The sequence below is a fragment of the Epinephelus moara genome, chromosome 9 (genome assembly GCF_006386435.1).
Source record: "Epinephelus moara isolate mb chromosome 9, YSFRI_EMoa_1.0, whole genome shotgun sequence".
NCBI classification, from domain to species: domain Eukaryota; kingdom Metazoa; phylum Chordata; class Actinopteri; order Perciformes; family Serranidae; genus Epinephelus; species Epinephelus moara.
In genome coordinates this window covers 16,996,805-17,013,628 of record NC_065514.1, presented here as the reverse complement: position 1 = coordinate 17,013,628, position 16,824 = coordinate 16,996,805, and the positions used below count along the sequence as shown (strand labels likewise).

The 16,824-nt window shown below is 42.5% G+C and overlaps 1 protein-coding gene across 1 annotated transcript in view; it reads left to right on the top strand.

The window, feature by feature from the left end:
* rimbp2a (RIMS binding protein 2a) overlaps positions 1–16,824 on the top strand; it is a 67,138-nt gene that overhangs the window by 28,439 nt on the left and 21,875 nt on the right. Inside the window, exons 4-11 of the mRNA XM_050053563.1 lie at positions 1,348–1,452; positions 7,713–7,917; positions 10,264–10,421; positions 10,575–10,654; positions 10,761–10,870; positions 13,941–14,759; positions 15,038–15,061; positions 16,212–16,363. Of these exons, the coding sequence (XP_049909520.1) occupies positions 1,351–1,452; positions 7,713–7,917; positions 10,264–10,421; positions 10,575–10,654; positions 10,761–10,870; positions 13,941–14,759; positions 15,038–15,061; positions 16,212–16,363 (1,650 nt within the window). The 5' untranslated portion in view covers positions 1,348–1,350. The remainder of the gene's footprint in view (positions 1–1,347; positions 1,453–7,712; positions 7,918–10,263; positions 10,422–10,574; positions 10,655–10,760; positions 10,871–13,940; positions 14,760–15,037; positions 15,062–16,211; positions 16,364–16,824) is intronic.

Genomic DNA, 16,824 nt, shown 5'->3' with positions numbered 1-16,824 from the left:
GGCTCGCAAAAACGGAATTAAAATAAAACAAAATAAAATAAAATAATATCCTGCGCCCAATAATTCGGTACAGGGTCGTGCCGAACCGAAAGTCGCGTACCGAACGGTTCGACACAAATACATGTACCGTTACGGCCCTAGCATCTACTCATGGATGAGAGGCTTGCACTTGTGACAGCACAAGATGTAAAGATTGATGGCGTTCTCCTTGGCTAGGCTGTAACATCAGCTAGTTCAGTGGTGCTAGGTGAGCTAGCAGTAGATGCACTCTTCCTCCTGCAAGGTGATACGGTTGGTGGGGGTAGTTCAGTAGAAGGAAAGTATATCCGACCTGACACTGCTCACAACAAGGTCTGTGGATTATCCTGAGTAACCAGGTCATGATTCCTAGAAAGAGACATTGCTGTTGAGTTTTTCAAATGTATTTTTTTGGCACTTTGAGCACCACAAGCCGAATGCCATCTAGTCCCATTATATTGGGGAGAAGGCAGACATTTCTACAGCCAATACCTCTTAACACTCTGCAACTCACACCATCACAATCTAGATTGATAACTAGCACTATGGGTAAGAGGAAAATATATATATATTTGATTTTGGGTGAACTGTCCCTTTAAACCAAGTCTGTTTCTGTTTTAACGCGACATCACAGAGAGGTTGCTGAAAATGTAGGTGAGTTCACCAAGCCCTCCCTGAATATCCTAGAGTTAAAAAAAAAAGTAGTTTTCGCTAAGGCTCCAGTGACAGCCTCAGCCAGCCCAGTCCTCTGCAGCTTAGAACTTCTCCCTCGATTATGCAAAGCAGCGGCTGCCTGCTCAGGACACCTCGAAGCCACTCCGGGAGGTAAAGAGGCTTTTCTTTTTTTTTTTTTTTTTTTTTTTTCAAGCGAGAGAGAACACAGAGAGAAAATGATGAATGTCAGAGCTTTTTAAGCTGTCTTTTCTTCTTAAGCTCGCAGAAACATCTTATGGCCTTAACTCTGTTTCTGCAAGACGTGGCAGCCGGTCGTGACTCTGCGGGTAGATACTGTATAGTCATGACTCGGCTAATTTGGGAAAGTGTAGATTTGGGATCAGCGTGGGTGACCATGCCTGACAGCTTTGTCTGAGTCACTTCGGAGTGTACAGTAGGTTGCATCTGATAGGTGTACATTACAAATTATATGGAAAGCTCATACTGTAAAACACTCTTTGCTTCCACTGTGAACTCAACACTTGAATGCTTTTGATCGGACTTAAAAGGAACAGGTCAACGTTTGGGGGAAATGGGATATTGTCAGAAATGATCTTTAAATAACATCCTTCAACATTACCACCTCCTCCTTTCCCTCTGTCTGTGTCTCCCCAGCATATGCACGAGGCTGTAGAGCTGAAGCAGCAGCTGCAGATAGAGCATGAGCAAGCCTTGGTGGCCCTTCACACCAAGCAGAAGGAGATCAATCAACTGCAAAAGGTACGGCCATATGGATAAAGGCACAAATACAAATTTGGACACTGAAAGCTTTTTCTTTTTTTATACTTTTCACATAACCCCTTCTTTGTCATTGATCTTGTGATGAGAGCAGTGATGAAGTGAAGCTCATCATTCAGTAAATGATGTGTCAGTAGTCAGGTTGTGCTGAATCACTGTCATTGAATCGCTGCTACTGTATCAGAAAATATAAAGACCTCAGAAAGCCGGCCAAAACATCAGCAGATTTTGATTGGAAATGCAGTTTCAGCTTACAACAGCTTTCATATTGTTTGATCGTTGGATGAAGAGCTCCCTGCTAAAAATGCTGCCTTTCTAGTTGTTGATAAATTTAAACACCTTGTGAACATCTTTCAGCGTGCAGATACTCTTTTTTTCTCTCTGTGTTGTATTCTGCTGTCCTTTTAAGACTGGGATATATTCCTACCCTGTTCAGAAAGTGATCAAATACAACTTCAATGGACTTTTGATTCTTGTGAGGCTGTTTCAGTGGGTAGGGTGCTAAATTATCTGCCTTACTTTTTTACCAAGCCTGACCCACATTTGTGGCTCAAATTGATGCTTGTATATGGAAATATAAAAGTTTCAAGGTTCTGGATGCAACGTTCAGAACATAAATAGAGCAGCAGAACACTATTTGCTTTGTAAAGATTAAGTGGAGTGATGGCGTCCAGACAAGAGAATGAAGTCATGCTCCTTCTGCGTGTGTTGTAGTCCGAGCTTCTCTGTAGTTTTAAACCGGTGTGGCGGTGCGTGTGCATCGCTGGTGCTTTGCACTGTGCTCATACTGCCGATATCAGGACAGTGTCATTGCAGAAGCATAGCGCCCACCCTCCAGTTCCCCCATGGTTCACACCATTAGCTCTGTCAACAGTGTTGTTTAGCGCAGTGGTTCCCAACTGGTGGGTCGCAGGTCCAAAACTGGGTTGCAGGTCCGTTCTGAATGGACCGCAAGTGACTCACAAACTTGTCAAACACCCTTTATTTTTGAGTAAAGTGAATTTCCGGCACAGAGCTTTTATTTTGAAGTGCAATTTTCTGCTGTAGAGTGAGTGATTAACAGACAGCTACTTGACAGAGGCAGCATACTAGCTCAATGACATGGCTAAAAACAAGTATGACGTTGAATATATTACACTGTGTGGACCTTGAACTAATGACTAAGGAGAAATCTGGACCCCGTGGCCGGACCAGTTGGGAACCCCTTGTTTAGCGTTGTTAATTGACATAGCATTGTTAGCTGCCAGCTGCCGGCTCAGCCACCTCCATGTTGAGAACCATGTGCAAACAACTCATACACTCAGAATTTTACACAGAGCCTCTTTAAGAGTTAAACACACCCAATCACCCTGTTATACATTTTTAGCCTACATTTTTAATTGTTAAATGGACAAATATTTAATTTTAAAAGTTGAATTTCCTGGGGCATTGGTAGGGTAGTGGATAGTGCCGGTGCCCCATGTACAGAGGTGATGCCTCGACGCAGTGGTTGCAGGTTCGAGTCCGGCTTGCAACCATTTACTGCATGTCATCCCCCACTCTCTCTCTTTCACCCCATTTCACTCTGTCCTATACATTAAAGGCAAAAAAGCCCAAAAAAATAATCTTAAAAAAAAAGTTGAATTTCCTGTCGCAGCCTTATTTCCTGTTAATAGTTTATACATGATACAAAGATAAAGCAAAATGGCTATTCAAAATCTTCTTATTAAAATAACTGATTGGTGATATTCTCAGACTACCCACTGGATTAGACCACTCAGGCTTGATATGGTCCTAAAGGAGCTGAATAATTCCTCAGACATCTGTGAGGTTTTTCTGTCAGTTGTTGGTTCAAAGAGAAACAAACACACAAAAATGTATCACCAATACATTCAAGCACTGGCTAAGTAATTTGTACAATTACACAAAAACATTTTTAGTGTTTGAAACTATGCTTTTACATCTGCTGCCAGCCTCTACACAGACGCTAACTCTAAAATAAATCACTTACTGTTTATCAGAGCCGTGCCGTCAGGAGTAAGCATCTCTTCAAGTACTAGTGCTGTGATCAACCAGTGAGCCTCTGCCAGGGTATTGGGTTGACAGTATGTCAGCTGTGCGCTGTCTATTCAACCAAATGGACTGTGATCACAGTGTCAGCTGTCACTGTGTGTTTCTGTGTGTTCGCTACAAGCTCGGGTTCAAGCTGACCAAGAGCATGAGGAAGCGGTGCACCTGTTAGAGGTACAGTACCTTGAATAAACACGGATCTTTAGCCAGCTTTACCTCAGTGTTAGACAAGAGACAACCTCCAGGGCTGAAAAATGAAGCCAGTGCAGAGGTGCCTAAAACTGCAGTTCCTTGAATGGCCACTTGAGGCTGGCTCTAAAAGTGAGTCATTCACCATAGACCTCAATGTTAAAATGCCCAACTTTACAGCAGAAATAAACACATTTACAGCCTGATTTTTTTTTTTTAAAAAGAAAACAATTTTTGGTCTCTTTAGCTAATTTCTTTACTCATGACAACTGTCTGGGAGATGTATTTTTATATAAGTCACCCATTCACATTATATTAAGGCTTAAAGTTATGCAAGGGGCTGCTTTGAGTGACAGACTGTGTTCAGAGAGTGTCCTCGGGCTCTCGGTCAAATCCACTCCTCACTCCTCCACAGCTCTGTCCAAATATGGTCATTTCTGGCTTTCTGGCTGTTACCTCTCTTAAACATAGTTTAGATCTATTTTAAAATGATGAAATAAAACAAAAAATTATTTGGATGTTTCATGTTATATTGGACAGTTGTGAAATAAGGAAAGAACTATAATAAAAAATCCATGGAATTTTAATGTAGTTAAACTGAAAAATGCCACAAATGTACTTTGTTTGTACCTGTAACTTCATTTTATCTGTAACATGAAAAGCAACCTGATATTGTAAAGGCCCTGCACCACTGAAACAGGTGTTTCCAATTCCTCTGGCTAATTGCACCTCTGCTGGGAATTGACCGCTCGTTAAGCCCTGCCCTCCTTAGCTGCTGTTGCTATGCCTGTCAAGCTTTCTGTTATTTTACAACATAATGAGGCCCAGATACACCAGTTGAAATTTGAAGGAGTTTTTGAAACAACATGTCCTTGATTTCAGATAGAGGTAGACAAAAGCAGGCTTCTCAGTTCTTATTGTCTTCGGCAAATGATAACTTTTGCCGGCAGCATGTCCCAGTAAAACAGAGCATCCTTACCAGTTCATGAACCAAGAAGAAGACAGGTAAATAAAGAAACGGCATTCTAAAAACCTACTTAGTCCCAAATATTTTAAGTATGGTTTGGAAAAATGTTAGATGAAAGTAAAATGTAGTTCCCCTGTAAAAGGAACTGTTTACCTCAAAATCAAGTATACATATTCTTCCTCTTACCTGTCGTGCTATTTATAAATCTAGATAGCACTCAGCTTGTGGTGCTCAAAGTGCCAAAAAATACATTTAAAAAAGTCAACAGTAATGTCTCTTTCCAAAATGTATGACCTGGTCACTAAAGATAATCCACAGACCTTGTTGTGAGCATTTTCATGTAGGGACTATTTTCTCTCTGCTAAACTACACCCGCCAACCATATCACTGGGCAGAAGGAAGAGTGCATCTACTGCTAGCTCACCACTGAGCTAGCTAACATTACAGCTTAGCCAAGTAGGACGCCATTAATGTTTATATCTCACTGTGACAAGCCTCTCATCCATGAGTAGATGCATACTTCCTTCTGTGCGGTGATTCGGTTAATTTGTGTGGTTAACTGTGCAGAAAACAGAGGCTTATGCTTGTGGCAGCGTGAGGTGTAAAAAATAATGGCATCCTCCTTGGCTGAATCCACTTTCCTTTGCTCTGGTAGACTGTGGAAAAATAGCATAGTGATACAGTTGGTGGGTGTAGTTTGGTGGAAAGAAAATAGTTCCTGTATGACCTTGTTTTGAGCAGTTTCATTTTGGAACTACTTTCTTTTTACCAAACTACACCCGCCAACTGTATAACTGTGCAGAAGGAAGAGTGCATCTACTGCCAGCTCACCTAGCACACCTAAGCTAGCTAAAGTTACAGGTTAGTCAAGGGGGACGCCATTAATCGAGTCGAGTCTCTTGTCCATGAGTAGATGCATGCTTCCTTCTGCGCAGTGATACGATTCGCAGATGTAGTTCAGGAGAAAGAAAATAGTTCCTACATGAAACTGCTCACAATAAGGTCTGTGGATTTTTTTGAGTAAACGGTCATGATTTCTAGAAATAGACGTTGTTAACTTTTTCAAATATATTTTTGGCACTTTGAGCACCACAAGCTGAGTGCCATCTAGTTCCATTTTATTCGAGAGAAGGCAGACACCTCTATGGCTGATATCTCCCAACTCTTGGCAACTCACACCAAAACAATTTCGATTGATAAATGGCACTACAGGTAAGAGGAAAACAAATTTTGATTTTGGGGTGAACTGTTGAGACCTTGGTTGAACCTGATCATGTGCAGAACCTGTTGGGGAAAGACTTAAACCTCCAACTCATGCCTACAAGAAACTTCACTGATTCTGAATGTCAGTGAGATGCATACTGTAGGAACATCGTCAGGGTGCTGGCCAATGCCCTCTGCCCTCAAACAGTTGGTGTGGCATAAATTATAGCTTGAAATTTGAATTCCACAAACAGCACACCAGCCTCTTCCTGCCTAGAAGTAGTTGTGAACAAACACAGTAATACCGTGTAGGTTATTCAGTACTCCACACCAGTTTGTGACTCATACATCAGAGAATAAAAAACCAACAGTAGCTCAGCAGCTTCTGTGTTTGCAGTCATATTCCTCTTCATTCCTCTTCCTGTAGGTTTTCTGCACTGTTGTTGTGTGAAATATCACTTCAAACTTTTCTCTGCCCGTAGTCGCAGCCTCCCATTAATCCTCCAACCAGGCTGACCTTGAATACTAAATTTCCCCATGATCAAATCACTGACCTGCTGGGTTTCATCGCCGTCTTTAAGATGCTTGTCACTGGCTCATCTACCCGAAATTATTTTCTCATTTCACTCTAAATCCTTTTGTCACGACAATAGGGTGCGGACTCCTTTGAGTGCGGTTCAGGCGAGGTCATGTTATTATCCATGTGAAGCACTTTAATACGGTTTTACTGAGCAAGCAGCCCGAGTTTGGCTTAGACAAACATCAAGAGTTTGGTCTCTGTAGGAGTTACTTCTCTTCTTGCAAAGCCATTGAATTAATTTATCGTCTCTCACAGGCCTGTTTCTCGACACTAATGGGCAACTTCAACAGGAAGACAAACATAGCCTCACTGTCTGTAGGGTTAAACAAACAAACAAACCTATTTATTCTGTTTTCTGTGAAACCACTGTCCTCAATCATTCTGTGCATTGACGGCTTTTTTTCTGTGTAATATTTATTTGTGTTTCTTTTTTTCCAGTTAATTTTGCTTTAATTTCATGTTGCTTTTATATATTTATCTGCTCTGATAAATATTATTTTCCTGCATTTTTCTTTTCCTCCTTTGCATCGACTGGCATTTATTAATGTTTGGTTCTGTCTTCAGTTTGTCTTTTAATTTTTCTTCTTTCCTTATTTTTTTCTGTCTCCCTCCCTTTTGTCTGAACAGAACAATAAGGACAGAATGTTTCAGGTATTTATTTTCCTCCCTGATTAGTTTAATGTGTGAATTTTCGGCAAATCGCTAAAGCTTTCAAAGCCTTTAGTGGGTATTTTGTGCAAATTGAGAATCCATACTGTATGTGCACTGAATGAGATTGTGAACCACTACGCTCACTGTGCACCCCTCCATCCTTCTCGACTTCTTGTGATATCATATCTATGATATGACGTCGTTAATGTCTATACTGTAAGTGTTATAATCCTCTTAACTCTTTGCAGTTCTCGGGCTTCGTTATCAGAGTTTAACAGTGTTATGTATCAGCGGCTGCAGCAGTACAGATGACTCCACACTTCCATATGCTTTGATTAGACCGCAGTGGTTTTAATGTAACATGCTGCTATGTGCTGAGAAATGGCTCTTTAGGGATCCGTCTATAATTGGTTCTATGTTTGATCAGCGTTTATAGATGAAACATTGGCTACTCTTCAGAGACTTCATATCTGAACATTACATGTAAAGTACACTCCATGCTTTGTGTGGGTTATTTTTCAATTTTTCACTCTCCTTTTTTTTTCCTCTCTCCCTCCTCTCGGCCATTACCATGGCCTCTGCTCTCTTCGCTGGCTATCTAAGGTCAAGGTTCGTGACCTGGAGCAGAAATGCAGGTCACAGAGTGAACACTTCCACCAGCTGTCCAACGAGCTGCTGAATTTCCGTCTGCAACCAGATACTGTGGACATCCTTAAAATTAGTCCCACTTCCGCATCCCAGATCCCGCTCTCATCAGAGAAGAAACTCTCACAAGTCATTGTTGGATTTGAGGACCAGACAGAGACAGGTGGGTCAGTGGTCTCAGCTCATAGTCGAACTTCGAACACACATTTTTTTACATCTTCTGCATTTCCTTATCATTATTATTTTTAATAATATTATTGTGGCAGTGTTTTTTATGGTGGTTTATTAAGTTTAATTCAGATTTCTTATTTTTACTTAATGCTTTATGAGTATGGTGCTGTCTTAAAGGGACAGTTCACCCCAAAATCAAAAATACATAGTTTTCCTCCTACCTGCAAAGCTGTTCATCAAACTAGATTTTTATGGTGTGAGTTGTAAAGTGTTGGTGATATCAACCCCACAGATGTCTGCCTTCTCTCGAATATAATGCAACTAAATGGCACTCGGCTTGTGATGCTCAAAAGGCCAAAAAACTGCATTTGAAAAATTCAACAGCAATGTCTCTTTGCAGAAATCATGACCTGGTTACTTAAGATAATCCACAGACCTTGTTGTGAGCAGTGTCATGAAGAAACTATTTTCTCTCTACCAAACTACACCCGTTGCCATTATAGTTTAATGGCACCAACCAGCGTCAGGGGAAACGCGGCAGGACAAGGACGAAAGTGCGACTGAGGTGGGCAGGAGGGGTGGTGGATGGGTCCAACAAACATCGACTTTCACCCGAGACAGTGGTGTTCGCATCCTGTGAGATTCTAAAGCCAAACCCTGTTCTTTTTTCCTAAATCCAACCACGTGTTTGTTGTTGAATGAAAAGAGAAGTCAATTTGCGTTGTTGTACTGACGTAGTGTGTTTATTTTTGAAAGAAACTGTACGTGAACCTCAAATTTCCTGTGAAAACAGAAGTGTATGTTGAAAGAAGACAATGCGTGTAACAGGCAGAACTTGACACGGTGTCCCAGAACGTCAATAACCAACGCACCCAGGGTACCTTTCACGTTGTATCTGGACATGGAACGTCCATGACCAAACATCTTTATGTGACAAGGTTGGAGTGAGAATTTGTTGTGTGCTTGTGACAGTGTGAGATGTTAACATTAATGGCATTCTCCTTGCCTGAGCTGTAATGTTAACTAGCTCAGTGGTGCTAGGTGAATGAGTAGTAGATGTACTCTTCCTCCAGCACGGTTTTATGGTTGACGGTGTCGTTTGGTAAAAAGAAAGTAGTTCCTACACGAAACTGCTCAAGACAAGGTCTGTGGATTATCTTGAGTAACCAGGTCATGATTTCTGGAAAGAGACATTGCTGCTGCAAATGTATTTTCTTGGCGCTTTGAGCACCACAAGCCGAGTGCCATCTAGTTCATTTATATTTAAGAGAAGGCAGACGTCTCTACAGCTGATATCTCCAACACTTGGCAACTCACACTAAACAATCTAAACTGATAAACAGCACTACAGGTAAGAGGAAGAATATGTATATTTGATTCAGGGGTAAACTGAACTCCTCTGATTTTGTACAATTTACTCTGACTCGAACTGTTGATGCTCTCTTACTGACAGTGTTTATAGGAGTACAATACTAAATCTATGGATAAAATGTTACTAAGACTATCAGGGTTAAATGGTCCAGTATCAGGGTGAGATACCTCCATTCAAAGATAAAAAAATGAATGCACTCTGGTCACTCTAGATAAAAGCATCCACCATATTAGATGTGATCAAAAGGCTTATTATCAGAATGAAATGAGAGTCAGAGTGATCTAATCCCCAGACAGCTCACATAACAGCTGGATCAGCTCACTCCTGACCAGAGGTGGACACATTAATGATGATACTGCTTATTCGTGATCAATATCTAGCCTAATTGATCACAGGCCTGATGTATGACATGAACGTGGTTTAACACATTAGTATTCTAACGACACCTAGTGCAACCTGCAGAGCCAGCAGATAGAGCCATATCAGAGATGTAGATTTATACGGTCTGGCACAGACCAGAGGTCTTTGAAGTGCTGGAAATCCTGTTTTATCTTTCTCTCCACTTGAAACAGAGGAGGGGGGGGGGACTCACTGATGCTTCAGTGCTAATGCATAATATTACTCACTCACAAACCACAAGAACCCACTGATACAGTGGACCCATGTTGTTGACTTACTTTAATTTCCTCAAGGAATTCAGCAGTTCACACTCTTAGACTGCAGTTTTCTGTTTTGTATTTCCTGCGTTTTTCAAGTGTGTTTTTCTCCTCGAGGACCTCGGTGGTATTTAAAGGCAAACGCGTTGCAGATGTGAGGTGTTGATGGAGGTGGAGTAGCCTTTGCCATGCAGAGTGTTTGCCGTACACTCACCTCAACAGGAGATCAATAGCTGTTCAATGAGGAGCAAATGGGTGCAGAAGGAATGACAGTTGCTCTTTATTTGCTATGGAAATCAATGTCTCCCAGGCGATGAGAGCGCGGCAAACACGCCGCTACTGATCTCCCAGTTCTTGCCCTGCACACCACAGACTGGAGACAGAGAAAGACCAGAACTGCTGTCTGTCAAATCCAGCACTGTGACAACGGACCGCCCAAACAGCCCTCGACAGCGGACCCCCTCAGAGGTAACACAACACCATCGCATTAATGCATGTAGAACTTGTCACCTTCAAGATAGTATAAGTTTCTCCTGGTTAATTTGACATGATTTACTTTGCTTTTTTTCAGTTGTAGCATGTAAATGTGAATGACATTTATCTTTGGTTGTCAATCTAAAGATGGAGGATGAGGCCAGCCCATCACCCAGGTCCAAGCCTCGCTACACAGGCCAGGTCCGCCTTTGCACTGCCCGATACAGGTGAATGAGATCAGCTTCAGGAGTCTGTTGACTTTATTACACATGCTCTTTTTAAGATCATTAAATAACTGCTTCCTCATTTACAAATGAATGTTTCTCTTTTCAGTTACAACCCTTACGATGGACCAAACGAGCACCCTGAAGCAGAGCTCCCCCTCGTGGCTGGAAAGTATCTGTATGTGTATGGAAACATGGATGACGACGGCTTCTATGAAGGTGAGAAGTAGAACAAGACTCTCGGATGACGTGGTGGGAAACAATCGTCAGCACTAACCGGCAAGTCAAGCTCAGGCAGGCACTTAAATGACAAATGTCTAAAGAAAAATCTGCAGTCTGGAGATCAAAGATTACAGTACAGCAGGAGGTGCCGTTTGTTGCTTTTCAAGTCTGTGATTTTTGCCTGAGTCCCTGTCTGCTGCTGTAGCAGAGAATGCTTGACAGTCACAACAAGCGTGTGCATCATCGCGTATTAATTATCTCACAGTGAGACAAAATGCCAAGACGTGTGTGTCAGCTCACAGTTATCCCCCAGTGAATTTGTTCTATTTACAGTATTCTAGTTGGCATCTTAATCCCCTCGACATCCTTTTAAAATGGCCGTGTCAAATACAGTAATGTGCATATGTCAAATACAGCAATGTGCACATGTCAAATACAATACTGTGGATATATACATAGCTGTCCATGATGCATTTTGTCACTCCACAGTATATATTGTTTACTTTATATTTAATGTGAGAAACCTATTACATCATAAAAAAGACTGGAATACATTTTTAACACAGCTACACCGTCATTCTGCATAAGCCATATCCCTGCTGGTTATTTTCACCTTGCAACCTGACCTCCTCTGTGTCAGTGCAGTGTATTTGTATTTGACTCATGTTGCCATAATTTTCAAGACTGTTCTCTTTGAGACATCAAATAATTTAGCTTTTTTTTCATGACTAATCCACATTCAGTTTGGGCACAGATGATTGTGCCCTATTTCTTGTCAAGTATTGCTTTGAAAGCACACTTATTAAGTTGCAAGATCAAACTTGTGCTGGCCGATGTACCGAATATAACAGTGTACTGTTGTTAGTTTCCTGAATGATGTGAACTCTGTGTGTGCTGTCATGCTGTGAGCCCCGAGAGGAGATGCATTCAATGGGCAATTCAATGTAAAACACCCAAACTAGATATTCCAAGAGGTGCCAAACTCCTACGGTATGTCGTGATGCAGTTGTTCGATCATACCGCCCAGCACCACAGTAACTACCCCTGGTGACCTGCTACGCTTTGACCTTAGGGTCCCTTCTTTTGATTAGTGTTACTTACTTATTTACTCATTTATGTATTTATTTTTGTCGTGTTTTTGTTAGTTAGTTTGTTTAAATTATAGTGTTTTTCTATTTACTTAGTCACATTTAAATTATAAGAAAATTACCAAAAACGAAAAAACTCATCCAGCTTACATTCAACCTTTTATGACCAGTGGCGCCCCCAGAAGTTTTTCATAGGGGTGGCCAGATGGGGCAACTGAAAATCTTGGTGTGGCACGCTAAAACCAAAAGCCATAATTGAATTTCAGAAATTCTGTTATGCTGTTGAAGTACGTAGGCAAGTTGAAAACTATGTCAATATGAGCGTTAAGGAATCACATACATCACATTGTGTTCTTATTTTATAGTTATTATTTTTTATTTATCTCTCCATAGACTAATAGCAGTAGAGTTAACATTTGAGTCCCACAATATCTTTTTTAAGGTGTTATGTATCCGTACATGTTAGGCGATTCATCGTTCTTAACATAGGGTGGTTTTCCTTTTACTTAAAAAGACAAATATACAGCTTTAATTTGAAGGAGCACATAAATTGTCAGGAATATTTACTGGGAACAAGCCTTCTAAAATTTAGGGGAGACTCGCTGGTACCCACAGAACCCATTGTCATTCAGATATCTTGAGGTAAGAGTTAAAGGAACCCCTTTGAAAATGGCCATGCAAGTTGTTCCCTCGCCAAAATTTACCCTAAATTTGGAGCATTATTTAGCCCACTTCCTGACTAGCTATGCTGACATGGTTGGTACCAATTGATACCTTAGATTGTCTAGTTTCAAAATATACCTTCGCTTGAAAGCAGAAAAAGAAGCAGCCCAGCAGAACATCTTAAAGACAGTAATATAGGCCTCCAATTATTTTTGCCAGGGAGGCCAGCAGTTGAATCAGGTTGGCCGCCCCTTGGGAGCACCACTAGTTATGACCCACCTTTGTTTAAGTGTTTATAATTGATTATTAGTCACTTTAAAGTTCGTCATTTTCCCCCTTCGGCTACTTGTATACAAGTATAGTGTGTGTCAGTGCACCAGTGTCACCAAGAAAAAAATCCTGTACACTTTTTCTAACGGGTGATTGGAGTGATTCTCCGTCTGATCTCTTTAGAATTATGAAGGCTTCTCCATCAGAGGCAATCCTAATCCCCCTGACTAGCAATCCTGCAGACAGCGCAGCCCACTACAGACACAGTAGTACTCAGCTGCAGTGATTCATTAGCTGTGGGCGTTGAGATTGCATGGCATCGTGGAGGAGCCTTGTATTTACCACGCAGGAGGGAGACTCGGGCTTCAGACCAAGCTGTTGTCAAGATGGGACCTTGGTCCCTTTTAGCTTGATGACTAATCCAGTGGCTTAATCATCAGCACACACAAACACACACACTCGCTCGCACACAAACACGAAGACACACACACAGATGGTCTTAAGGTCTCCCCAGCCTCTGTGGAAAAAGGAATTGAAGGACAAGATGATAGGGAGCTTTTCTGAAGACAAACTTCTTCCCTTTGGGAAAAAAACTTTCTTCCCTGCATTGACCGCAGCTTCTACTTGCTCAGGGGTGTTCCTGGAAATGCTCGAAAGCAGTGAACTAAAGTTCAAGTTCTTCGAAATGTTTTCTCTTTTCTGTGTTTACTGGCGAGACTATAAAAGATAGCATCAGAGGAGCCGTGGTAAATCTTACATCTTAGGGAATAGGACATACTGTATGTTTACATATCTACCACCTCTCACTCACTGACTCATTTCCACCACGCATGGAAAGTAGCGCCGGCTGATGATTAAGTGTATTCAAGTTGCAGCTTTTCTTTTTCTCTTTGTCTTGTAAGGTGCCTAATTTTAACATTTACATGAGCCATCACAGAGTGACTGTTGCAGGTTCCTGTAGGGACAGTTCTTAAAGAATAGCATTCTCAGGTGGTTAGCCCTATTTATCTCCGACACCTGTCTCTCTGTGTCTTTCTGTGTCCCAGGGGAGCTGCTGGACGGCCAGCGAGGACTTGTTCCTTCCAACTTTGTGGAATTTGTCCAGGACAAGGAAAAACTAGCGATTCAGTCTGGGGAGGGCGGGGAAGACCTGGGCCCACTGGACCATATGCCTCTGGCCTTGACAGCTGTGGATGGAGGTGCCTCCCAGGACGGCCTCCTGGGCTCATGTAACGCCTTGGTTCCCTGTAGCAATGGGACAGGAGGGCCCCTGGACCCTGAGGACCTGGCTGAAGACGTCGTGCCTTATCCCCGAAAGATCAACTTGATCAAGCAGCTGGCACGGAGCGTCATCGTGGCCTGGGAGCCTCCACTAGTGCCTTTGGGCTGGGGGAACATCTCTGGCTACAACGTGTTAATAGATGGGGAGCTCCGTGCCAGTATAGCGTACGGCGGCCGGACCAAGTGCTTGCTGGAGAAGCTGGACCTGGACGGCTGCGTGCACCGTGTGTCAGTGCAGAGCGTCACTGACCGGGGCTTGTCAGACGAGCTGCGTTGCACCTTGCTGGTGGGGGCCAACGTCGTGGTGGCGCCCTGCGGCCTCCGGGTGGACGACATCCAGCGCGACACTGCCGAGCTCTCCTGGTTGCCTAGCAACAGTAACTATGGCCACACTGTGTTCTTGGACGGGGCAGAGCACGCAGTGGTGAAGCCGGGAAGGTATAGACTGCGCTTCATCAACCTGAAGCCCCTGACGGTGTACAAAGTGACAGTGGTGGCACAGCCGCACCAGGTGCCATGGCAACTGCCGCTGGAGCAGAGGGAGAGGAAGGAAGCCGGTGTGGAGTTCTGCACGCAGGCTGCAGGTCAGCAAAGCTCATTTCTACACACAGAGCTACAGCAAAAATGCTCAGCTCCATAGCAGATGATTGTCAGTTTCTTTAAATACTCTACATGTTTGAAACAATCTCGGAGACAGATGGAGACGACAGACTGCTACTACTCTGTTTATTTCAGTTTACTGTAACGCACCTTAAATATGTAACATCTATATATCACCTTTAAGCTTATTGTACTGTACTGCGGAGAGGTACAGTGCAGCATTGCCTTACCATGCCATTGTTGTGTATTGTATTTTGTCTAGGTCCAACACCATATTGCAGAGCAGGTCAGAATGAAACATCAGTCCTGGGCTGGGTTTCCAAAATGTCTGAGCACTAAATGATTTTCTTCTGTTGCAAACCAACGGGCAGAGATGACATTAGTGCTGTGATACTTTTGGAAGAGGGTTGTGGTCATGACACTGAGAATAATTATAACATATTGTTCAATATGAACAATTAATGAAGGGGATCTGGGCAAAATGGCATTTATTTAAATATATGTATATTTATATCTCCAAAAATACTGTCATTTATGCATCTATTGAAATTTTAAATACACTTTAAAAAAACAAACTCAAATGCACTTTTGCCCACGTTCGCCTCCTGCACTGAGCATATCACTAATTAGAGAACAGCCACGCATCACGGTATGACCAGTTATTATTGTGATGAGTCATTTCCTCAGCCTATAGCCTAGCCTGTAGTAACCAGCGCTATATAAAGCAGTGCCTCGCCACTGCTCACTGAAATGACCATTTTGTATGAGTGCACATTTGCCTCTGCTTGAATGCAGTTGTGCATGTTTTATCCAGTGATCCAGGAGGAGTGGAAGACAAAGAATGGGCTGTAGTTAGTCTCTCTGGATTGTGTCCTGCATGCGGAGACAGCAGCGCTTCTCTCAGGAGGCCCTGAAGGCCACATTGTTTGATTCTACCTTTCCCTGCATTGTTTCTCCTCACATAAAGCGCAGTATGAGGTTATGATACAGTACTAAACCAGGAGAACACACACACTGAATCAATTTGATTTTCCAGAAATACTGCAACACTATGGAGTATCTCAGGTCGCAGCACACAACGACTTTTAAACGTCCCCCACCAGCAATGTCACATTTTCACAAGCATGAGCCGTGTATCTCCACAAAGTATAAATAAGGTGTTACGTAATTCTCTCACATATTTAGATATGCAGGACAAGTTATGAATGAACCCAGTTTGTTGTTTCCCGATTCCTCACCACCGTCCTCACCCCCTCTCTTGTATGTGGGCATTTCTGTGCATGGTTGTGTGTGTGTGTGTGTGTCAACTTGTGCATTTGATAAATGCTTCACACCCTTTCCTCTTGTTTATATATCTATATTAGTGTCATTAAAACAGTAAATGATCACATACATTTTCATATTTCCCCCCTTACACCTGTTGTCTCACCTCCCAGGCCCTCCTCAGCCTCCCCAGGATGTACAGGTGCTCTGTGGGCAGGCTCCAGGGGTGCTTCAGGTCCGCTGGAAGCCCCCCCTCCTCTCTCCAACGGGCACATCTAATGGGGCAAATGTCGTTGGCTACGCAGTCTGCACGAAAGGACAGAGGGTGAGTTAGTATGTGTGACTGTCCTCTGTTAAAAGGTATGGTGAGTGATGGTGAGAAGCTCATACTCTGTACACTATCATAGTTTGTGGAGAATTCTCGAGCATTATAAGATCCACATTTCAAAGGTCACATGCAGTGCATTGAAGCTGTATGTAAAACACTGTTTTGTTTAATCATATTTAATCCATCTGAAACATAAGAACATACATCACAGATGGGATGGTAATAGCCCCTGTTGTTAAGTTTAGCGTTATGTCATCGGTGCCCTCACCACAAACAGCAGTGCCACCTACTTGTGATTCATGTTTGGTGCAAGACTCTTAATCTGGGACCTCTTGGAAAGGTCTCTCACTCCCTCTGGTGACTGCCACGGTAAATCAACACAGTATTTTGAAACATTGACAGCACAGTGTTTCCTGCCTTATTGTGTGGCTCACATACTGATAGCAACATTGATGAAT